This window comes from Vicugna pacos, chromosome 17 (genome assembly GCF_048564905.1).
Source record: "Vicugna pacos chromosome 17, VicPac4, whole genome shotgun sequence".
Lineage (NCBI taxonomy): Eukaryota > Metazoa > Chordata > Mammalia > Artiodactyla > Camelidae > Vicugna > Vicugna pacos.
The window spans coordinates 35,880,427-35,905,612 of NC_133003.1; the positions used below are offsets into that span (position 1 = coordinate 35,880,427).

General features: G+C 37.6%; 1 protein-coding gene across 2 annotated transcripts in view; it reads right to left on the bottom strand.

Moving 5' to 3' along the window:
• Positions 1–25,186, bottom strand: part of SUCLG2 (succinate-CoA ligase GDP-forming subunit beta) — a 243,919-nt gene that overhangs the window by 122,170 nt on the left and 96,563 nt on the right. For both annotated transcript variants that reach the window (XM_072941639.1, XM_072941640.1), the window contains exons 3-4: positions 4,130–4,229; positions 3,148–3,238 (exon numbers count right to left, since the gene is read on the bottom strand). In XM_072941639.1, the coding sequence (XP_072797740.1) occupies positions 3,148–3,238; positions 4,130–4,229 (191 nt within the window). The remainder of the gene's footprint in view (positions 1–3,147; positions 3,239–4,129; positions 4,230–25,186) is intronic.

Here is a 25,186-nt window from a genome sequence, read left to right on the forward strand (position 1 = left end):
TAGAAGTGAAAATAATAAAAGTACTTACACTGCTTTTCCTGAAAGTAGTTCAATAACAGGGTTCACCAAAAAAAAAGTTATGGATTAAGTAACGTTAGATTTTAGCTATCCAGAAGTCACAAAACACTAATTTTTAAGTCATGTGAAATGGGATAAATATATGATGTCCTAGAAAGTTATAATGTAATGAATACAGAATTCTTTTTTTACACATTTTCCTGGAATTTATCATTGGTTAAAAATAAAGTACCCTATAAGGGGCTTCATAGTGATTCTTTTATCATAAATGGTAGCTCAAGAGTTTTTAAGAAATGTTTCCTGGTACACAGTGCTAGGATTTTCATAGAATTATTCTGATTTCTAGTTCACTTTCTAATCTGAACTAGTCTAGTGAACCAGATTTATTAACTTTCAGTAGTTATTCTGAGAAGGAACACAACATTTAACTTTTTAGGATAAGTGTCATTCAAGAGTCCTATTCTTAATCTTCTAAAGTGTTGACAGATGTGCTCTGCACTCCATCAAATTTCTATTTGTAAAGACCAGCTGCTGTCTCAAACAGCTCCTGCTCGGTAGAAACAACATATCACTCTTTAACGAAACTTTTCCAAGAAAATGATGACTATCAATAGATCATTTAAGAAATTTTATATACAGACCAGATTTTTTTTTTGGACATTGTGATGCCCTTCGTATGATCCAGGCTGTCAAAATACTTTAGGGGCTGTTATAGAGACAATCTAAATGGACTCCATGAATGCTCATGCCATGGGAAGCTCAGTAAGACACATTTCAATAATCTTTGTGGGTGACTGACACAAACAATGCCATCAACACAGCCTTTTTGTCGAGTCTTCCAGTATGGGAAGCTTTTAAATGCACTTCACCCTATTTGACCACTGACCCTGTTTTTATTTTGGTTTTTTGTTTGTTTTATTTTGCCTTTCATATGCCATGCTACTTAAACTGTTGTGTGTGGATGAGTGCCAGTGCCAAACTATCTGTAACAGGATCGCGATTAGATAAGATTAAAAGTATACTCAGTTCTGAACTTATCTCACTGCAAAACAGTAATCATTACTGGCACCGCATCAGGGAGCACATGATGAGTAGCACTGTCACACCTCCCCGACTCCTGTCCTAAGGAACATACCACAGACACATGGGTACAGGCTTAGGAAAAAAATATCCAGTGTGTACAAAGATATACAATGTGCTTATACAGTTTCTCGAACAAACTTAGAAATCTAAAGTTTCTATAATCCGGGGACTTCTGATTGATGTCCAAGATTCCATAAGTTTGAAAATGCATGTTCCTTAAAGTTGAATATAACGTTTTCATTACAGAAATGTGGTAATACACACATTACGGAGAAAAAGGGCAAAACAATATATGGTGATTATTTCTGCATGGTGAGAATAGAAGGAAATTTTACTCTCTAATTTTTACATATCTGTACTATTGGAATTTTTTACACATATCAATCACTTTTGCAATCAGAAAAAAAAAGCTACTTAAAAATAAATCACTCTAGTAGTTTCCTGGCAATGACTCTATTCACAAGGTTGCACTTACCTCCAGTATTTCTGGAACATACCTACAAACTAATTTTAATGCGTATCTATAGAGTGTGAATTTTCTTTGTGTATTTTTATAGGTCTTTTAAGGGTATCACAAACTCTAATCTAAAAACCCATGTGTCCATATAAAACAACAAATTCCTACAGACAAAACTACTAATCATGTCCCCTGGGGACAAATTCTGAAGAAGTTACATAGGTAAAGGTTCATAACCAGATTTAAAAGGGAAATAAAAGTACGGTGCTGGGCTGAACAAAAAGAAATTAAAAAAAATAACACTTTGAGATTTAAACAGCTCTTGCATCTACCTGAGAAGCAGTGGGAAAGGGAACTAACCAGAACCAGTTTTGTCTGTGGGCTTTCTTAACACTTAGAAAGGCTTCGTGCTCTTACAGGAAGATACTCGACAGTATTCTCATTTCCCTCCAGCTCAGTCCCTCAGGACAAAAACAGACACGTTCACTGTATGCTAAGAAACAAGTGGTGATTTTTTTTTTTGTCATATCAAGAATTTTCCACACAACTCTCAATGCAAAGTAAAAATGGAATGTACTGCCTCAGTTTCTCTAAGCAGGGCACACTGGAGGAGATTATCATCTGTGATGCTATGTCCACAGGGCAGACAGTTGCCTCCCCAAAATGTGAGCCCTAATTCACTGTTACGATGTCATGACGGGGCCTTCTAACCACCTGTGCCTTGGAGGTCTGGACTGTGTGACCTGTGTAGTTACACAGGGCGCCACACTCAAAAGGGCCCCACTGCTGGTATCTGGTTTAATGCTCTGCTGTAGCTGACTTGAAATCTGAACAAGCGTCCCACATTTTACTTTGTGCTAGATCCTACAAATCAGGCAGCCAGTTCTGGGGCCTCATACATACCAGGGGTCCAGCAAAGGTGAACAGATTGATAGGAAGGCAAGTTAGGCTTTGGCTTCAGTTCTGCCACCCACAATTTCAAAACTGAGGCAGGCCACTTTGCTCTGGGCTTTACTTTGTGTGTGTGTGTGTGTGTGCGCGCGTGTGCGTGTGTGCGTGTGTGTGCGCACACGCGCATGTGCATACCCTATAAACACTTGCGGTGTTCCAACAGACCTCACTAATACAGCATACTCCCACTGATAACAGTGGCTCAAATGGTCATAATCTCAGAGTAAGTTACAGGGGACTTGGAAAACAATCATAGCAAGTGCAGTAATTCTGATGTACAGGGCGGGGCTGTGAGGAAGCAGAGCATGCCCCTCACTGAGTGTAAGAGCTGCCAAACCAGGCTCTTTTCAGCTTTAAACAGAATGTGTCTGTGTTCTGAAAGAGAAAAGCATTATTTTAATCACCCATCCATACTCACCTTTACTAAATACTGATGATAACAAACACTATTACTACTTTAGAACCCTTTTTGTTTCTCCTTGAAGTCATACAACACACTAAACAGATTATATGAAGTTTGACAAATAAAATGGTGCGTTGCCAAAGTGCAATGCTTAATTAGACTCTCTCAAAACTGAAGCATGATTTTTTCTTTTTTTAACACATATGCAGACAGTGACCCAAAGCATTCATATTACCTTGTTAACTTTCACACCTTCTTTTGGAGTTTGTTTTGTTGCTAGATTATAACCAATCATCTGTTTAGCCAGCTGTCCCACAACTTTAGGGCTAAAGAGAGAGGGAAAAAAAGAGAGAGAAAAAAAGAAAATGAAGTAAATATCTATGTTGAAAATCATTTAAAAGCATAATCAGTATTATAGTCTCATGTCTACACTATATAGGGTCCATCTCCACCTTCACAGAATCCACAGGATTCTCTGCTCACATACTATAGGTGCCCAGCACTGTACCAGAGACTTAGTGAGCCCAAAATATATATGAATGAATGTACAAATGAATGAATGAATGAATGAAAAGAAGCTTGATGCTTGCTTACCTTTGCTATCCTCTCCTCCAAATAAGTTAGTCATACTAGAGAGATAACAATGAGATGCACAGCAGACTCAGGTAAGAGCTGAATAACAAATACTTGCTCGAAGGCAATTTGGGAAGTACTGACCAAAGAGGGGGATACAGGGACGGGGAAGGATCAAAGTAAACCATGAAAGTTATGTGGTAGGAGACGAGAAGAAAGTGTTCAGTGGTGGGAGACATGGAAGACAAACCTAAACAGACAGGTCAGATAAAGGAAGACCTGAACTATCAGACAGGAGGGACCACTGATGCCACTGGTAATGGGAAGCCACTGTAGTTTCTTGCTCATGGAAGCAGCAGTTAATTTATAAGTGGTATTACTTCCAACATTTATGATGAATTGCTGATTGTTTAGGGCAGAGAGGGTGTCAAGTTTTCAAATTAGTGAACAAAAATCCTTTCATGGGAGGAAGAGGAAAACTGGGGCACAGCCAGAGCCCTCTACCTGTAATTTGTTTCCTCTGTTTACTACCACCTGCTCCTACTCCTACCCCAACCCCCCTTCTCAGTGCTCCTTTCAGTCATGAGCAGGATCTTCCATAACTGCTTGGCCCAAAGACAAGGAATTAAAACCTCTAGGCTTACTCTTTTGTTAAATGAACACCTCCTTTCAAACCACTACTGAAGACACCTTTTCCTCTTCCTCCAGCTAGGATCTGGGCTTTTAAAACAATTTCTTTTGCATCTGAAAAAGAAAACCCAGAGTTAGTAGTTGATTTAAAATCTTTTTTTAAGCAACAAGGGAAGTGGTAATGACATAACTTCCAAAAGTGACTTGTAAAAGCTCTCAAACCAACTTCGAAAATGAAAACAATAAAGAACTTCAAAAAACATCAATACACCTAAATACAAAGTCTATTTATGGAGGGCACCGAAATATTTCCTGCCAGTTTAATCCAATACTCAACCATACCTACAGAGAGCAAGGCATGTGTTTCCTTGCTCTTTTGAGTGTCAGAAGATGCTAAATAAATCCATGTCAGAAGTATTAATTTTACTGTGTGACAACACTCCCGTGTGGCAGAGGCACCAACCTGCCAGTCGGAGGAGCTAACTACCTGTCAGCCATCTGGATGTCAAAGGGACGACTGGTGTAAGTAGGGAAAGATCTAAAGACAAGATGCAAAGGGAGTATTTAATAACTATATTCTTGGAAACCAACAGTTTTCTGAGCAGTTGTTCTATATATCGGTAGGGCGGGGTAAGGGAGGAGGAAATGGATTAAAAAAAGCAAGCAATATTTTTTCAGTGTTGGCAGGGTTACAAAATATCCCAGAGGAAAGTGGTTGTGGAATCTTCATTTCTCAACATACTCAGAAAAGAGTGAACTGTCTGCTCTTGACCTTTGAGAGCAGAGTCATAAACTCAAATATCTTTATGGGCCTGGTGGGAAAGCTGAGTGTGCGAAGCAACCAGTGATAGACAAGGGCCTTCAGCCACCAAGAATGCTTCCCTATCCAAGCAACAAAAAAAAAAAAAAAAAAAAAAAAAAGAGTAGCCCCCAAATCAAATATATTTAATAAACCGAACAGAACACATCTTCAGGCCACAGCTGGCATTCTCTCTGATTCAGTTTTGTCTAAAATCAGAGAACTAAGTCAGACAATCTCCTATATGGCTGTAATGGTCTTCTGGTTTAGCATACCAGGTATAGAATCGCATGTCCAGGTTTTAACTGAGCCTTCATTCCTTGCCCAGCTGTGACACTGGGCAAGTCACTTAATGTCTCTGAGACTCAGTTTACTCAATTATGAAACAATGTTGAGGATTGTTTTAAGAACTAAATATAATAATATATGTTAATGTCCCATGAGCCTAAAAAGTCTTGATTAATGAAAAGATTATTGCCATTACCAGTTAGTTTATTTACTACCTTTGTATATTGCAAAGAATCAAAAGGATTATTTCCACTTGGGCATAGACAGTAAAAATTATGGGAATCTGCCACCATTCATGTAAGGTCCGTAAGTGTGGTCTATTTCAACTATTACTGTCATTGTCATTGTCATTCCTCACAGGCAAGCAAGCAAAGGTTCAAACAGAAGAAGCAACAGAATGTCTTATCATGAAGGCAATGGGGAGTTATGGAAGGATTTGACACTATAAAGGCACTGGGTAAGATAGTCACTCTAGCTGATGTAATTAGATTATTAAGGTTCACTGTCTTTATTGGGTAGTCTTCCTTTCTTTCATATTTGCTCACACTCAGGAAACCAGAGTTCACCTTCTGTCAAAAGCAAACATAGCTTCTTTTTTGCTGCCCTCTATATCCTCTGATAATTGTTTCTGCCCTGGATATGAACCATTACAACATCAGTCAAACCATGTCCTATAATAAACTGGTTCCCATCAAGTTGAGTAGAAGACAAGCAAGCTGTGGTGACTGCTCATTATCAGAAACTTGTACCAGGAAAGGAACCAAGTAAAATACATTTATTGCATATTTAGGTTACTGCATGTAAGAGTAGTAGTAAGAGCAAGGACTGTGAAGTAAAACAGACTTGAGTTAAAAATTCCAGCTCCACCTACCACTTTATTTATAGAGAAGAGGAGAATGAGAGTCACAAAGTTAAAAGTAGCATGCCCATCTGTAAAATGGTCATAAGAAAGTAATCTTTAGTGTTATGATGATGAGACAAATACATGAAAAGAGTAGGTAAGGTACTTATCTCAAAGCCTGGCACATTAAAAAAAAAAGTCAAAATATGATAGCTATCATCATTACAATTTTTTCCAGCAATTAACAAAAACAGTGGTATATAGAAAGTCATTTCCAATTTCTCTTTTGAAGACACCAAGTGGGAAAAACACTTCTTACTGTCTGCTCAAGTTTTTAATTGTGATCTCTTTAAATGTTAAGAAGGATAAACACCATTCTACTCCATTCTCATTTTTCATATCTTCATCATCAGAAAACAGAGATGCTCTCTTCTCCAAGGTTTTCAGCAGCAAAACTTGAAAGCCATACAGACTACCTAAATGGGCATTGTTAACTGGCATTACACAGGCTTGATTAGATAAGCTTTAGATAAGCACTAACCATCAAGGCACAGAAACAGTTGTAACCTCAATGAAATGTTGTGAATTATTCATATCACCACTGACCACGTGTCAAAGGACTCCTAGTTCCCAGTTGGTAGACCAAGAAAACACTTTGGAGACTGTGAAGCCGCACACTGGGGTAAATAGAAAAAGGAAAAGAAAAAGACTGTATCAAATCTAGGTACATCTTCTGCAATTTATACCACAGTCCAAAGATAAGTTCACTATAGTCCTCTCTTCTGGTTAGATTTCAAATTGCTAAATCAACATAGCAGGTTAGTAGCATGAAGTAAACCAAGGTTTTCTCATTTTGAGGAGAAGTAATTTCCCATGAAGTAATTTAATTCATGTAGTTATTTACTCAAAGTGCTGAAACTAGTCTTTTCATTCAGAATTTACCAAGTTGATTCACACTTAATGCCATAGTTTCCATTTTATTTAAAGATCTGATTTCTCCAAAAACTCAAAAAAATTTGTTTTTTTTAACATTACCTCTCTATTCCTAACCTGAATTACAAAAGACTACCCCATACAGAAAATGCAATTTTTGTGTGAATATGCAAGAAGATTTAACCATATATTAAGATATCAAGCTAAAAAGAGATGGGGGAACCTCCTCCAATAGATTTTGTATGGAAAAGCATTGCACTATACATTGATAACCGTATTTCTGGTATGACCCAGTTCTGAGCAACTCCAAATCCCTTGATCTTAACTACTGCTCTTGCATGCAGTGGCCTAAAGATGGAACACATTCAATTTATTCTGTTCCTTTCCCAGTGAGTTTCTGATAATGAGCAGTGGTTATGGCTAGGTTTCTACTGGGTTTCATGTAAATCAGTTTATTATAATTCTTAAATATTTTAGGAGAAAAAGTACTCTAAGAGACATATTTGATAAACTTAATAGATAGGTAAGACTTTCAAATACCACATCACTTCAGAGAACAATATTTATAGACATTAAGACAGCCTAAAAAAAAAAAAATCCAAGCTGTGGTCTTCACTCTACTAGCTGCATTAAATTAATGCTTCCTCACTGTTTTCCTTTCATTCTCCAGCACAAGTGTTATCCTAATTACAATAAGACGATTTTATACCAATTTTCAGAGTTCATCAACAGTCCAAAGCTGGATAATAAACATTCTTGGAAGCATTATTGAATCTAAAAGAATACATAAATTCATTAAGGAAAGCACAACCCAAACAGAATAAATAAGAAATGTTTTTAATTAGTCAAGCTTTGTAAAACTAACTCACCTGAGCTGGAAATTGGAAAATATATATATTTAAATACAGTGCACAAAACATAGTTCAGAACCAGAACATAAATGGGCCAGAGCAAATGTCTGAAAATGTTCGTCAAGATTGTCAGTAAGAGTAAGTCATTGCCAACTGTCCTTTTTAAACAGTTTGGTGATGAATCAAATATTTATATTACTGAACCAGTTTTTATTCAGCATTGCTCTCTTTCCAAATATAATACTCCCTAAGTACAAAATGTAGCACCAATACTGCAGTGAGATGACTACCTCCATGAATATCTATTTTGAGTCAATAGCACTGGAGTTTGGGTGAGGAGGGGAATACAGTTTCTATGATTCAATGACAAGCAAAATTCAAAGATTCAGTTTTTCAGCACAATTACATTGTGTAATTTCTAGTATGGTGATCACCTTTCATGAAGTTTGACAGAATTCTTAAAAGAGAAAGTTAAAATGTATTTCCAATTTATCTACTACTGCAAAGCAAAGAGAAAGGGGAAGGGGAGGCATGAGAAGAGTCAAAAAATACATGAAAAGATGAAGATAAAGAACATACAATTATATGGTGATAAGTTAGAGACCTAAGTAGCAATTTCCAAAAGGAAATAACTAATTTCCATCTTCAGTCACTACTGTAATATCTCCTATAGACTGACCCTTATTTCCTCAAATTGTGACTAGGTGGCTGTGAACAAGATGAAACTGTTACGACTCTTTCCACATGTCCAATGGCATCTCTGAGACTGAAACAACATGGGCTCACAAACATTGGGACAGAGAATTCCAAACATTTAAGACATGAGAGTAAGTCATTTCACCATTGGTCACAACCCTAGAATGAAGTAGGATTGGGGATACCTGGCTCTCCATCAGACTGCTACAATTAAAGATTTAAATTGTACATACCTAAAACAGCGATTTACAAATATAAGAAAAAGATGGAAATAAGACAATCTCTAGGACAGGGGTTTTGCAATACAAACAGGAAGTTATCCAGGGAGACATTAAGAAATTCTTTACTGGTAAGGCTTTTATATAAGTTTTAAATCTTAATTTCACATACAATATGGAAGCCAATTAGTTTCACATTATCTAATATAATTCCTTCATCTGGATAATGTGCAGACATGATAATGTCCATTTAAACAGTTTATTGATTACAAAGAAGATAATATTCTCTTAACATAAAACATGATTTTATTTTCAGGGAATCAGTGTAATGTTAGTTCCTATAAAAATTTCTAAATTAAAGTTTGATAAATCATTGTTTTTTCAAATCGCCATGGTCTTAAAATATTGTATATTTAATACTACATTATAGGCCTCATTAAAATCTACAATGATAAATTACCCTACTCTTCTGATCTTGTCACTGGTGTTATTAATTACTTTCAAAACCATTAATACACACTTCGTTGGTGATAAAATTTTTAAAGCTCAATAAAAATTACCTCAGAAAGTCTTGATTCAGTTGTAAAGCTTACTCTTTCTGTAGTTTAATACTAATAAACCGATTTTACATATTGCCTATTAGACTAAAAAATATATTTCTATTAGAAAGGTTAAGGATAGAATTTCCTAACACTGATCACAAAATGATGTGACCTAATTCAAGCACCTGGAGCTAATCAAAAAAATGTCTAATACTATAAAATTGCAACCACAGGACATTTAACAAATCTTCTGCAAATGAAATCACTTAAAAAAAGGCTATTTTTCAGAACAAACAAGTTTCTTCAGAAGAAGAAACTTCTACTGTGTTTTATACAGATTACAGTAGGGAATAATTATACACATTAATAATAACAATACCTGTATAACATCTGTAACTTCAACAGATCCTGGAAGCAGTCATGGAAGATGAAAAGCATTTATGAACACCAAAAGTATTTCTGCGGTATTTTGTGGTACATGTGAAAGGAAGGAATAATAAAAGTAAAACTAACTATTAAAAAAATCATTTTCTTACTGATTTTCAAGGCAAAGATGTGTTCAGCCAGGGCTCAATTAGAGAAACAGAAACCACAGTAAGTTATGGACAAGGAGTTTATTATGGGAATTAAAGCTGACAACTGCAGGAGATGCTGAGAAAGGGAAGGTTTGAAAGTGGAGTTTGAAGGATCACAGGAGTCACCAACCAGCCCATCAGAAAAACCAGCATAGCCAGGAACTGTGGAGAAGGTGTGGAACTTGTTGTCAAGCTTCTCGTGAGGCAGTTTGGTCCATACTGATCAGCAAGGACAGCAGCTGGAAAAATAGCTGAACACAGAGCACCAAAGAGCAAGGACAAGTTGGACTCTCTTGCCAGTATGTCTACATCTGTCCATCACATCAGAGAGTAATGGCTGCATTCCAAGTTCTGTGCAAATCTCAAATTTGGCCTACTCTAACCTGAATTACACAGGGAAGGGGATTCTGAGAAACTGAGTTCCACCTTAACCAAGTTGACACAGTATAAATTACCACCACAGTTGATAATAAAGGCATCTGAAAGCAAAGCCCATAACTGTTGCAAGTTTTAAGAACTCTTGACATTTTTCTGAGTGGCTTGAGAACCTATTCTGGGCCAGGAACACCCCTCCTTCAGTAACAGACAATTGGAAGTAACCAATCTCTTGCTGATTTGAACCAGTGATAAGTAAGACAGGAGGAAAAGAAGGTAATGCCGAGAATTGATACGGGACGATATGAAGGTTTTATTTTCAGAGCCACCTGGGAAGACTATGAAATTTAAAATATATGTAATATATATACTGCCTGGCTGCACCCATATTTAAAGATGTTTCTTTCATTTTCACAGCCATATGACTAGTATTCTGAGATCTTCCACCTTCTTAATTAGAAATCTTGCCTATTCCCTATTTTCTCTTACTGAAATCAATTCCTCTATCTGGCCCTCCATTTGGGGAGGGATGTTCTCACACGCTACTATCTAGAATCAGCTCAACTGTCTGTGTGCTGTCCTTACTCTGCCATGAGTGGTCGACTGACCACATCGTCAGTATCCTCCAGGCTGCTCCCTCTCCACAGTCAAGGGAGATCCTTCAGCTTCTCACCAGTGGGTCCTTTTGGGGGGTTTGTCAAGCACAGTGGCTGAACCCCTAATGAGATAGTTTTTTTTCTTTTCAGTTGGTCTCCATCCCAGAGGACACACTCTTCAGGGGAGACTCAGGAACAATAAAACCTGAGATTTCTGTGCCCTCAGAGCTGCAGCTCCTGCTGTCCAGCTTTCTCCTTTCCTCACTCATCAAGATCTCTCAGGAAGCCCTTGCCTTTCTAACAAGCACCGCTCTTTAGAGAACCTTTCTCCAGACAGCCTCTGATTTCCCAATTGCAGAGTACATTCAAAATCCTTCTCACAGACTCCTGAGCCCAATACAAATTAAGGAGTAGTACCAGGCATCTGTTCCATGCTCCTAAAAACTTCATGATGGTTAAGAAACCTGGAATGTTCTAAGACAATTAGGAGGTCCATCAGCCCAGTGCTTACAGAACACCCTTTGGTAGCGCAACCCCACTTTTGTGAAAATCAACTTCAGAAATAGGAATTTTCACTGCAATGTAATTATTAGGGAAGCACTGAAAACAACCAAAATGTCCATCAGCATTTGGACATCTGGGATTGGAAAAACAAATTTTATACATCCCCATGATGAAATAATACAATACACATACCTATTAACCATGATTAAGCTTATGCTAATGTATAAACATTGAGAAAATGTCCACATCCACTATAAGGTTTAAGCTGACCTTAATGATTAATATTTAAAAATAAATAATTGCTCACACTTGTGAAGTAATATAGTCATAATGAAATCTAAATGGACAATAGCCAAATTATTAACTGAGGTTACCTTAAGGGGATAGGGAGGAATACTATGGGTAGAACATTATAGTTTTTCAGTCTTGATTTAATTTTTTGCAATTATCATGTGTTGTCATAATTTAAATTTTAAAATTTAATTTAAAATTATGAGAATTTAAAAATGTGAGATAAATATAGGCAGTTATCTATAGTGCTTTGTCTTGAATATTTAAATGTTCCTATCTGTGTCAGCCTTTATAACTTTACTGTATGGCGTCAGGGATGCCTATATTTGAAGAGGTCTCCAGAAAATATCTTGAAGAAACATGGCTCAGCATCTTATAACATGACTTCCTAAAGTGTCATGCAAGAAAACTGACAGTGGCATAAAAACGCTTCACCCTGTTAAAACATCCATTGAGCATCTTAGGGAATTCAAAGATTAAAGTCATAATCACTGCCTTTCAGAAACTTAGAATCTACTGAAGGAAAGATGCAAGAATGCTTGCCAAAAATGGCAAGAACGAAGTACAGTGAGAAGGGGAATCAAGTCAAGTCACACAGGACAGGAGAGAGAATAGGAGACACACAATGAGAAGAGCCCTTGATTAGCATCATAAAGAAGAGTCTTCTGGGTACATAAAGCTGGGGAGCCAGTAAACAGCGAAGAAAGGTTACTTTGCTTTTCTAACTATATTTGTTTGGCTGTCTCAGTAACCTGTTTAAATTAGAAAATCACTACAGCACCACTTCAAATAAACCAGTAAAGCATTCCAAGGATGCAGCACTCAAATTTGTTATTTCACAGCTTCAGAAAGCCTCTACATATTAAAGTTTATTTCTCTAGATTCGAGAATAGCACATAGAAGGAAAAAAAAACACATTTATGATCTTTGTTAAATTTAGTTATTTTAGCTAAGTAATTTTAAGATCTTCAATAATTTTATAACAGTGGTCTTTAAAAAGCCCTCAATCAGGTACATTCTCAAACAGGGCTATAAAAGCTCCCAAGAGGTCAGTGAGATACAAACTAGGCTGGTATTTAACAACAAGAGTAAAATATATGTCCACCCCTTGCAATCCTGCAAATAAACACATATTTCAGACTTAAAATGTGCAACCATTTTAAATGCCAGAGATATAGAATTCCAAGTGCCGGCTTGGTGATGCTGCTATAAAAGGAATCCTGGCAGGTTTTTTTAAGTGGTAAAGTGGTAAGTGACACTATGGAGCTAAGCAGAAGCCAGGAATGACCTACCCCAAGAGAGATGAAAGATCTCAGAACCACTTTCCCATGATACACACATATACTGTGGTCTAGCATAATTTGTTATGTTGCTTTCAAATTGCATTGAGTTTTAAATTGCAATGTCTTGCTCTTTTATTGCCTGTCCTGATACATTCATTGTGTCTGAAATCTAAGTCTATTGCTTGAATGTTAAACACAAGGAGGACTTTAGATTGTATCCTGGAGGATGAAATCATGCAATTTCAGTGAACTGAGAAGAGTTTACATTTGGCTGACTTTCAAGGGTTGTGAAGGCCTGGGAAATAATTATTTTTTTTCTCTTTCCCTCTGTGCCAGCTTTCTTTGCTTTGCTTCCTTCCTTCCTTTCTTTGTTCCTCTCTCCTTCCTTCCTCCTTCCGATCCTTCCTCCCTTACCCCTTCCCTTCCCTGTATTACTTCCAACTTATTTAAGTGCATGTTCAACTATACCTGTGATAACTAACTTCAGCGTCAACAGTTCAGTTTAACAGATAGAAAGATCATCACAGACTTAATATTCCACCTCTCATCACATCCTCCTCAGAACCCCTCCCAAATAAGGATTTATACACTTAAATCCCTGAGAATTGGAGCCCTCATTATTAACCTGATCTACACCTGACCTCATAAGCCACAAAACCTGGACCTACTTTCTTGGACTGACTTCAGAACAACCTTTCTGATTACCTTTGAAGCATTCAAACTAGGATGGTCTCTTCTGGGACCTCCTGCATCTTTTAAAAAGAAAAAAGCTGAGTTTGAGCAAGAATTCACACTGGAGTGAGCCAGGCCAAGTGTTATAAACAGGAAATTAAAAGAATTAACAAATTGGTACGCATTTTACTTCTTGGGAAAAAATTAATAAAAATTTTGGGGGGCTTAGTTTGCAATTGTAATACTCAAGAACACTAAAGCTAGCTTTCATAACTGGTAAAAGTAAAAGGAAATTCTGGCAGGTTTTAAGTAGTTCTCCAATGGTATTAGTGTGGCAGAGAAATCAAATCCTGTCTCACACTTGACCAACCAAGCAGTCGTAGATGAGGATACTCTTTGAAATTCCAATAATTTGGAGACATTTACTCTCAAGATTCACATTTCATTATGGCAGCTGGAAAGCTAGCAGATAAGTCTACTCCTCCAGCCCACTTAACCCTCCTGTCAAAATCTGGCCAACATTTATTCTATACCACATTCTCCCTCAATACTATAGTGTTTTACTCTGTACTTCACCTTTCAGGAGTATGCTATCAGATACCTAGAGATAAGCAGCACATCCACAGAATTACCTGAAACACTCATTTCATCCTGTAGTGCAGGTGCCATTAAATTCAGCTGCAGCTTTTTCCAGGTCCCTGACCCTTTCTCTTTGTCTCTTAGCAAGAGTTTGGAACAGGCTGACATAATGCATAAACATGATTCCACTGTGAGAGGGAGGGAATCTTGATACCCTAGAAGGATTTCCCAGGACACTTGTACATAAAGCTAAAAACATGATAATCTTAAAGTAGGATGGCTTAGCCTTATGCAAAAGGAGAGATTTTTATGATGAATTAAATTAACATCGATTAGGGAATCTAAGATGTCTAACAAAGCAGATGTCCCCCTACTCTGAAGAGCCTTCTAGTTCAAAGGAGATGCCACACCAAGGGGGAGCCACAGAGCAGGGGAGGGGTTCTGTCACACTCAGTGAAGCCACTCTCAGTTTTGCCAGTCTTGCCCCTCACACTTTTTCTGGTATTTGTTTCTACTGAAGGTTACACACAGCATGATATGGAATGAGACTGCCTCATTCCTCTGAAAATGACCAAGTGAGAGTGCCAGGCACATAGTGGGCACTCAGTATATGGTCATTCATTTATAACGAGTAAACATCAACACACTCACCACTCAAATTCTATAGCTATTAACATTTCACTGCATTTGCTTTCTCCTGTATCTCTCCATCACAGCATACCTTATTTTTTCATGCATTTCAAAATAAGTTGCAGACATCAGCACAGTTAGTTACGCTTAAACTCTATAGCACTTAAATGTCAGTAACTAAAGTTGATAGTGTTTACAATTCCTCTTTGGGGAGAGATAAAATTTACATACAGTGAAATGCCCAAATCTGAAATATATTATTCAATAGGTTTTAACAAACACATATATCTGTATGACTCAAATCCTGATCAAGAAATACATTATTGTTTTTGAGAGCATATTACAAGCCTGTCCTTAGGACAAAATATCAAAATAGAGCAGCACTGACAATGAGGTTCTTTAAGTCTCCTAATTTCCGCTGAAACTAAACGTAACAAAACATTAAATTCTTACACCTCAGCACAAAGATCAATGCCTTACCAATGACAGGCAAAGAACAGGTAGGTGACTATTCAAGGAAGTATAAAAAGCAGTCAGTTCTCTTCCACCTACCTGACCATCTCCAAATCAGAATCCTCCATGAAACAACCTTGGTCAGAGTCAATGACATGCAAAATACTGATTTCAAAAGGTATTTTTTTTTAAACCACAAACATATATAACTTTGATAACAACTAATTATTTTTCCCATTCCCATGCCTTTGATGATTGCGATATTGTTACCATAATTTGTACACATTATACACCCAGAAGACATTGTTTTTTCTTGTAAATAGTCAGCATTCCTTTTTATCAACTCACATATTTAATTATTCTAGTAATCTTTTTTCCAGTAATTTTGCTTTTTTTAACTGAAGTACAGTCAGTTACAGTGTGTCAGTTTCTAGTGCACAGCACAATGTCTCAGTCATGAATATACATACTTATATTTGTTTTCATATTTTTTTCATTAAAGGTTATTACAAGATAATTGAATATAGTTCCCTGGGCCACACAGAGAAACTAGTTTTTTTAAATCTATTTTTATATATAGTGGCTAACATGCAAATATCAAACTCCCAAATTTATCCCTTCCCACCCCCTTTCCCAGGTAACCGTAAGTTTGTTTTCTATGTCTGTGAGTCTGTTTCAGTTTTGTAGATGAGTTCATAGTGTCCTTTTTTTTTCTAGATTCCACATTTAAGTGATCTTTCTCTTTCAGGCTTACTTCACTTAGAATGACAATCTCTAGGTCCATTCATGTTGCTGCAAATGGCAGTTTTTTTTTTTTATGGATGAGTAGTATTTCATTGTATAAATACACCACAATTTCTTTATTCAATCATTTGTCAATGGACATTCAGGTTGCTTCCATGTCTTGGCTATTGTAAATAGTGTTGCTATGAACATTGGGAAGCACGCATCTTTTCGAATTAGAGTTCGCTCTGGATATATGACCAGGAGTGGGATTGCTGGATCATATGGTAAGTCTATTTTTAGTTTTTTGAGGAATCTTCATATTGTTTTCCACAATGGCTGCACCAAACTACACTACCACCAGCAGTGTGGGAGGGTTCCCTTTTCTCCACACTCTCTTTAGCATTTATCATTCGTGAACTTTTGAATGATGGCCATTCTGACTGATGTGAGGTGCTACCTCATTGTAGTTTTGATCTGCATTTCTCTGATAACAACTAATTATTTTAAAACATGAACTTTTCCAGCACTGATACTTTGTAAGCTTAGGGAACCTATCAATAATAGCTGCACCAGAGGTATTTCCTTGCACCATGTCTGCCTTGGTATTTTGGTGGAGCTATTTCATTTTGAAAGGAGTAGTAATTTCACCTGGGGATTCCTGCAACCTCCAGAAAAGCCAGGATGATGCCTGGAGCCTTGGTCTGATGCTTAAGTGATGGAGTGATGGAAATGACCATCTTTAACCCAAAGCTTTTTTAGCCTTCATCACTGTCACTGCCTGAAGCTTAACATGGTGGGACTTGAGACTTTCCATAAGCCTCTAGGGTTTTTGAGAGAAAACCACTGGAAAGTATTTAGAAGATAAAACTCAAAACATACCTGCATTACAATCAAGAGTACATTACTCTTTTGCAAACTTTAGAAAATACAGGTGTAAATGCTTTAAAAAAAAAAAAAAGATAAAAAATCCACATCAACAGTTATCTATAAGGGGTAAAGTTTCAAATGATTATTACTGCCTTCTTTACAGTTTTGATATTACCTGCATATTTTTTACAATGCCTGGTTATGCCATTCATAATCAGAGAAAAATTATTTTCAGATTTAAATAAAATATATGTTTATTTGACTTGGTTAGAACAGTAAAAGTATCACTGCTAAGTGGCGGGGGTAGGGGAGCTTGTTGTAATCCAAAATATATATCATTAAATATATGTACATATATGAGTATAGGCTTATATAATGTGCATTCTGAGGATAAATCTGGAATAAAATATGCCAAAGTATTAACTCTGATTATTTGGAGGGGTCAGGAGATTACCAGTAACTTTTTCCTTCTTTTTGACTGCAAATTTGCTACAAAGGACATGTATTATTTCTGTAAATAGGCGGGAATAACAGTTATTCTTTAAATGAGCTTATCACACATTAGATAATATTAATGCCTGAGATGTACACAGAATGCCACCTTTCAGCTTTACTGGCCTTACCACCACTTCCTCGTTTCACGGGAGGAGGGACTCAATTGAGGACAGAGGCAAAACACCGCCACTTCTCAATTCAGCAGCTAATCTTCCAGTTCAAACATAGCCGAGGCGTTCCTTAGCCTAGGGGCTCATACATCTGTGCTTGCCCGAATTAGCTGCATCTGATCCATGAGAGAAACATGATGATTCATCCCTGCGAGATTCAGGACAAGTCACTGTGCTTCAAGTCATCAGTTTCCATACGGGTGACACAAGGGTAAAGCACCTTGCTGAGGTGCCCTCAGCCCTCCTATATTATTCCGTCAGTACAGCATTATGAAAATATCTCCTTTCTATGTACATAAATCTATCATCCTTTCTAAGCCCTTCCCAAAGAAGAAAACATACTGGAGATGATCAGAGTATGTGGATAAGTTCATGAGCCACTGGTCAGTCTTGGATCACAACTCAGGCTTTGCTCCTTACTAGTCAGCTGAGTGACCTTAGCCAGAGAATAACAGAACCTCTATTTTCTCATCCATAAAATGTAGCTAATAAAAGTAGTGCTCACCTTTGAGTGTTGCTCTCATTATTAAATGCTGGAGTCTGGGGGTATGGGAAGCATGTAAAGTACTTAACACAGTGCTTGGCTTACGTCTTATATTTACATTATAAGTTTCAAATAAATAGTAGATGATGATGACAAGGATGAACATGCTGCCCATCAGGCAAAAACATTCTACAGTAAGTAATAAAGTCTTACCGACTTTTACAAGTGTTAAGAATACGTAAGATACCCACGTCTTGTATTTTTTCCAGTCACTCAGAAATGATCAATATAATGCACTCATGGGTGATGAGAACATACAAGTTCATATTAAGTTTAAAAAGGTTAGATGTTCAAGAGAAGCCCAAACCTATACATGTAGCACTGCTCAACCAGCTCCCAGATAGACTATTGCTTTTCTAAGTAAACAGTATCTTTGGATCCCGGAGAGGATTCCTCTGCCACAAATGCATGCCATGTTTTTATTTATGTTTGGATAGTCTGTTTCGTTCCAAGGCCTCCATGTTTTATTAGTTTTGTCCATCGCCCTTTTGATATCCATGGCTGTTGCCTGGGACAAGTGGCCCTGGCCTATCCACCAAGTTTTCTTGCAAAGAACATGTCACTGGAGAAAATGTGCATCTGGAGTTATGCAACCTCCGGCTTCATTAGCAGGCTGAGGCTTGTACAAGCATAGCACATCCCTCTCCCAGCACTGATGCTGGGCCCATTCCAGCTCTGTAGCAGCCTTCAGGGGAGGGAAAATGAGCTGAGAAGCAAGCTAGACACCGAGCTTGGCTGGCATTTTGTTCATCGGTGTTAAGACACATGGCTCTCTGTCCGTCAATGTCATTACTGCCATTGCTACTATTATTACTACAGTGGTTGAGGTTGTTGTCATGTGTCTTAAAGACATCACACATTCAGCACTAACTACCAACCAAGAACTATGCAAGAGACTTGATACACATTGTCTCATTTAATCTTTACATCAGCCCTCTGGTTAAGATGTTATTCCTAGAGATCAGCACACTGAATCTCAAAGAAATAAAATCCCCTGTCCAAGAACATTCTGTTGCAAACTTCAGAGCTAAAGCTCCACCAACACCATCTGAGCAGGACGTCCTACTACCCTCACCTATTCACACTTGGGGGAGCGAATGAGGTTGGGAGGGGGTGAGGTGACAGTGGTCAGGGAAAAGGCAAGCCACCCACTTTCAAATCTGATCAGAATTCCTGACTGTGGATTCCGGGGTCTTAATTAGAAGAAAAGGTGATGACTCAATAAAAGCAACCACAAAAACCTCCCATTCTGAGCCGAATAAAAGGCCATACACATCAGGTAACTCACAAGAATTAACAGCTTCAAGAACAATCCTTTTTACTGTTGACACAACCAGTCGTTTCCATGATTTATTATACTTGATCATCTTACAATAAAACAAAGTCCATTCCACCAATGTACTCCCTCAACAGTTTTTTTTTAAATTATGCACGTTAAAAAAAGACAGCAGTCCAAGTTGATGGGGTGCAGAAGTCAAAGAGGAATTCTGTAAAGTCAAAGGCAACACTGGCCCCTCCTTCTCTGTGGCACTGTTACTGCAGACAGGGATGTCCACGACATAGGAATTCCAAAGTGTGGACTTGAGTCTAACCTCTAGCATTAGAGTTCCTGAATTCAAATTCTGGTTCAATTCTTTCACTTAATTGCGTAAAATCTTAAAAGACACTTAACCTCTCTAAACCTCAGATTTTTCCCCTGTAAAATCGAAAGGATAATAATAAATCTCTCATGGGTTGCTGGGTGAATTCAAGAATGCAATCCATGTGAGGACTCTGAACAATGCAGGCAACACAGCAGGTGACTAATGAACGTGACCTTCTCTAAGCTTTATGACTTAACATCCTCTGATTTGGCCTAATACAGACCCTAAATGAATCCATAAGCCTTCACATCTTCCTCTAACAAATATTACTATTGTCTAAATCTCTGCTAGGTGGTGAGCAATATACTGGGTGCTTAGTGTCTGTTATCTCTAATCCTTCCAATAATTCCATAACTTAGAAATTATTGTCCCCAGTTTACCGTTGAAAACATTGCAGTTCAAAAGTTTGTAAGTGATGTGTTGAAGGCTATGACCTCCAGCCCATGCTTTTTCTATTATACCTTCCATTTCAACCAAGGGAGGCCTGTGAATGTTACCTTATTGCCTGGGGCAGCAGCTCATCTGCTGAGGGCTGACAGTCCCTCAACCTCATCATGGCCTAGGCAGTGCCATCAGAAATCAGCTTTGGCACCCAGCTTGGCATCCGGCCCTGCCAGGACTACCATCTTGTCCACCAAAGATCTTTGGTTATGGCTACTGTAGCAGGGGAACACTGCCTGTGTCAATGTGTTTGGGAGACCTAGGGTGGCATTGCTGCAAAGAAGAGCCCACTTGTGATTTGAAATTAAACAGTTGCTTTACTAAAGTGACAGATTTTTTTTAAAACCTATGTTTTTCATAAGCCTTTGAGTTCAACATGCAATTCTTATCATTCAACTAGGTCTAAAATTTTAACATTCACTTTCAAGGTGGCTTTTGATTAAGGTTCAAACAACTCAAGTTGGACACACTAAACTTCCCTTCAGCAATTACTATCACTTATACATCTAATTTTTGTTAAACATTTTAAACTGAATTTATAAATTGAATATATCCATTTTCTTTCCTTAAGCAAGTCAACTGTCTGACCTAACAAACAAAACTTTCTCAAGTACTAAATTGTACCAGTAATTCCCTAACAAATTAAAATAAAAGATCCAGTGAATTTTAAAGCCATTATAATACTATTTATAATCTCTGGGAAAAGCCTTATCTTTCAGCATAAAAATTACAAGAGTAATGTCAATTATTCAATTAAACATATAAAGTGGATTTAGCATCTATTTTGTTACTTTAATATGTCAAACTCTCTTAAACATTATAAACATAGCAACTAAAACAATATATGCAGATAATTAATAACTGATTAGGATTAATCATATGGGTTTTAGAAATTTCATCATCTATTTACTAAGTTATCAACCAACATGTAGCTAAAAGTAACATAATAGCTAAGGAAACACTTCTCAATCCTGAGTAATAAATGAGATCACAACAAGGAACTGAGATCACCCTGTCAGCCCAGGTGGGACGGATTTTTCATGTGCTCCTGATAGACAGGTTAGAACTACTTTTAACAGCTTCCAAGACAAATGGGGTCCCCCAAACAGGGTGGTCTTGTGGTCAGTATATAATGCAGTCTCGCTCAGGTTATATCATTACCAAACTCTGCTGAATTCCATCTGATTTCAGCAGACAGAAGTCAGCCACCTTCTGTAGGGCTGTAGCTACTTCCCTCACTTACTGCATATATGGTTTTATGTTTTAGGGTTTTTTTTTGTTTTTTTATTTAACTTTTTAGGAATTTCAGTTGCCTTCTTATTGCTAGAGAACTTTAACGCCATTCCATGAGATCTTTTATGTTCTACTCTAATTCTTTCAAATGTCTATCAATTTGTCACTTGATTTAAGGAGATTAAATTCAGCACTTACTGGACCTCTATCAGGTTGGTGCTGGCTTTCTTTACACAATTCTTTACTGCCTCATGGAATTCAGAATTATTTTTGTTTCTTTCCTGTCTAGCAGTTAGAATTAGGTTTAGCTGTTGAGGGGCCAAAAACATTTAAATAATAATTTAAAAACTTTAAATAAGATACAAGTTTCATTTCTCTCTCACATAAGTCCTGAAGAGAGTTGTTAAGAACCCGCATCACAGTCCCGCAAAATATCACTTCAACTTCATAGTCAAATTGGCTGCCATTGGCTGAAACTGAACCATAAGCCCACAGACAGCTATGTCAGGGACTAGGAAACACAGTCTTTGCTCCAGGCAGCCATATGCTTAGTGAAAACCTTTGGATTCCCTGGTACGTGAGAACAGGGGGAGCTGAGGGGGAGAAGGGGAATGCCAAGAAGATACCGGTGCGTGTCTTCTGGAACCCGAGTACACTGTTACCAAGGGAGGGAGAGAGGTACCTCACAGAGAGACATAACTGAGCCCAGAACTGAAGATGTTTGCAACGTGTGGAGGTGGTGGGCAAACAGCATACTTGGGAAACTGGTGATATCGATAGGTTACAATAAATTGACTGAAAAACTAAGTGTATATAGATGAGAGCCAGGTTCCTCCCTACTGGAGAAAGTATTCCCAAACATGGAAAGGTGGAGGGCTAGAAAGGACCCTGAGATTCGGGATTAGTATTGTAGGTACTGACTTATACACAGTATTTTTTGTAACGTACACAAAGAAATGTTTATTGATGTATGAGTGTGTTTGTAAATGTGTGTATGTAGAACAGAATAAATGTGAATATTTTATATACGTATACACATATATATTTGTGCTTATATACTTATGTGTAGATATGTACATATGTGTTTGTGTGTATACGTGTATACACATACCCAACTGTCTCCCAAAATGGCTTAAAAGCAATGACACCTCAACAACAATGATCACAACTACATGCCTAGTGGTTTTCAAATACTACTTCTACTAAAAATAATCAGGGCTTCTTAGAGAAATGGCTAATACAACTGCTGGAACAAGAGAGGTACAAGTTGAAATGGGAACATCTTGTGCTACAGAGTACGAAAGTGCTCACACAAATGATGAAGCCACGTCAAGAGTCCTTAAGAATGGATGACAATCTACTGAATAAAATAAGAATTCATAGGTCCTTGATATGAAAATGAGAACCACGAAGTGGCACCCATCACAGAGGTAACTGATTCAGGCAGGAGTAGTCCACGAAGGTCAAGGCTGGTGGGTGGAGGTTAGATGAGGAAACACAATATTGGTGTAACCTTAGAATACCACCCCACACAATTCTAATTAATCACAAAAAGAAAATATCAAATGTAAGATGGAGAAACCTGGCAGACACCACCTTGACCAATGGTGGGACAGGTCATGTACTTCCTGATTTGACCAACTGTGAGCAGGTGACCATTTATGGCATTTTTTACCAAGAATGCAGGGCCTGAATCTAATCATGAGGAGAAACTGAATGGACTCAGCCTGAGACATTCCCCAAAGGAAAGGCCTAGATGTTTTAAAACAAGGACTTGAAAACCAGGCAGAGGCCAAGGAAGTGTTCTAGAGTAGAAGAGAACGAACAGACATGACCAAATGTAACCTGTGCTCCTGACTTAGATTTTGGTTCAGGAAAGAAAAGGACACTCTTAGGACAGCTGGTGAAATCTGAATAAGCTCTGTGGACTGCATGGTAGTAGTGCATCAGTATGTTTTCCTGACTTAAGAGGGCTGAATGGTGATGACAGGAGAGATTCCTTATTTACACACCATAATGTTGAGGGTGAAGACCCATCATGTCTGTAACTTGCTTTCAAATGTCAACAGTTGGGGAATCGGGGTCACAGTGATATGGGGATTGTCTGCATGGTACTTAGAAGTCTCCATAAGTTTGAAATTACTTCAAAATAAAGTATTAAACTAAAAAAAAAAAAAGATTTTGGTGTCCATTATTCAAAAAGAAGAAGAGCCCTGGGACTGAGAGACAGATAGGGGTCCCTGTTGGTCAGGTCACAAATCATGCTACTGTATCTGCATATCTTTCTTGTCTTTGTTCAGCACTACAGTCAAAATCCTTCTTCCCATCATCTCGGCCTAGTCAGTTACCGTAACATCATCATTTCCTTTCCTCTGGTCTATCAGTAAGATCCTAACCTAGTTAACCTAGTTTATATCCAAACCAGTCACAGTTACCACAGGCAATACATTTTGAGGCAGATAACATGGTGTTTTCAACTCACAGTATCTGTACAGCATTTATGAGCTTCTTGACACAGTCTTGCCCTGAGGCAGAAATTGAGCAAGAAGAGAAGAATGGAAGTAACAGGCCAAGAAAATTGGAGAACAAATGTAATACTCAGGCAATGTGGGGAGCATGGGACAGAACAAAATGCAGACAGTAAAAGAGAAATGAGAGCAGGTTTCAGAGATACAGCCTTGGGGCACTTTTACACCAAGCACAGAGACCATCCACCACTAACACAAAGACCTACCTGGATTGGTATTTAACCAAAAAGTCCAATCAATGAGTATCTCAACTAGAATTCTAGACTCTGCTCTCACCAATGTAACTTACGTTTACAGAACTATCACTCATAAGAAAAAGAATAAAGACTATGAAAAGTCTCCTTCCTGGTTTCAAATCCACAGATCCCATTCTCAATGACCTAAAAGAAAGCTGGACACTTGTAAGAAATACTGAGATCACAAATTGTGTAGATATATATATATATATATATATAACACTGTTGGTAATGTCAATTTAAGATGAACAGAGATTGTATCTGATGCCTATAATGAAGAGAATATAGTTATTACTTTAAAAAATGAACATTTTGCCGCTTTTCACATTCAAATTCATACTCTATAAACATTTATTGAATTCCTACCACTCTGAGCCTTGAACACCAAGATGAATAAAACAGCCAGTGCTCTCACTGAGTCCACAGTCATGGGAAGGACAGACATATAAACTAAAAAATTTAATGAAAAGCACATATGACATCAAATTGTTCACTGTTTCTAGGTGCCAAATGAAGTACTGAACCTTAAGTTATGTTTTCGTTTTATTCTGTTTTAAAGTTGGGAACCCAATTAAGGAAACTAAACAGTAGCTGTCAGCTTCATCAATTAAATATATCAAGTAATGTGCGATGTATCACTTAAATAAGGGGTTCCCATGGTTCATGATGGAATACTTGCGGCACTTCTTAATAATTCACAAATCTAGAAAAAAAGAATTAAAATCCCAAGAATTAGATTTTGATTCACAGCTAAGTTTGGAAATTTCCTGACTTAAATAACCATCACTACTTCTACCAAGAGTGACCTTAGCGCACTAAAATACTATTTGGCAAAATAAAGAACAGTTTCTTGGCTGTGAAATTCACAAGAATGTTGATTAATTCATTTGAATATGATTAAACTGCTTCCCTCTACCCTGTGTTTGTGGACAGTGAGAAACTAAGATGTTTGCTGTGCCATCCATTATTAATGACATTCCTTTCCAAAGGCTGTCCCTCTGACCTCTGTTTATCCCTCCTGGTCTCCTGTATGAGTTTATAGTTATTTGTTGTTATGTGCAA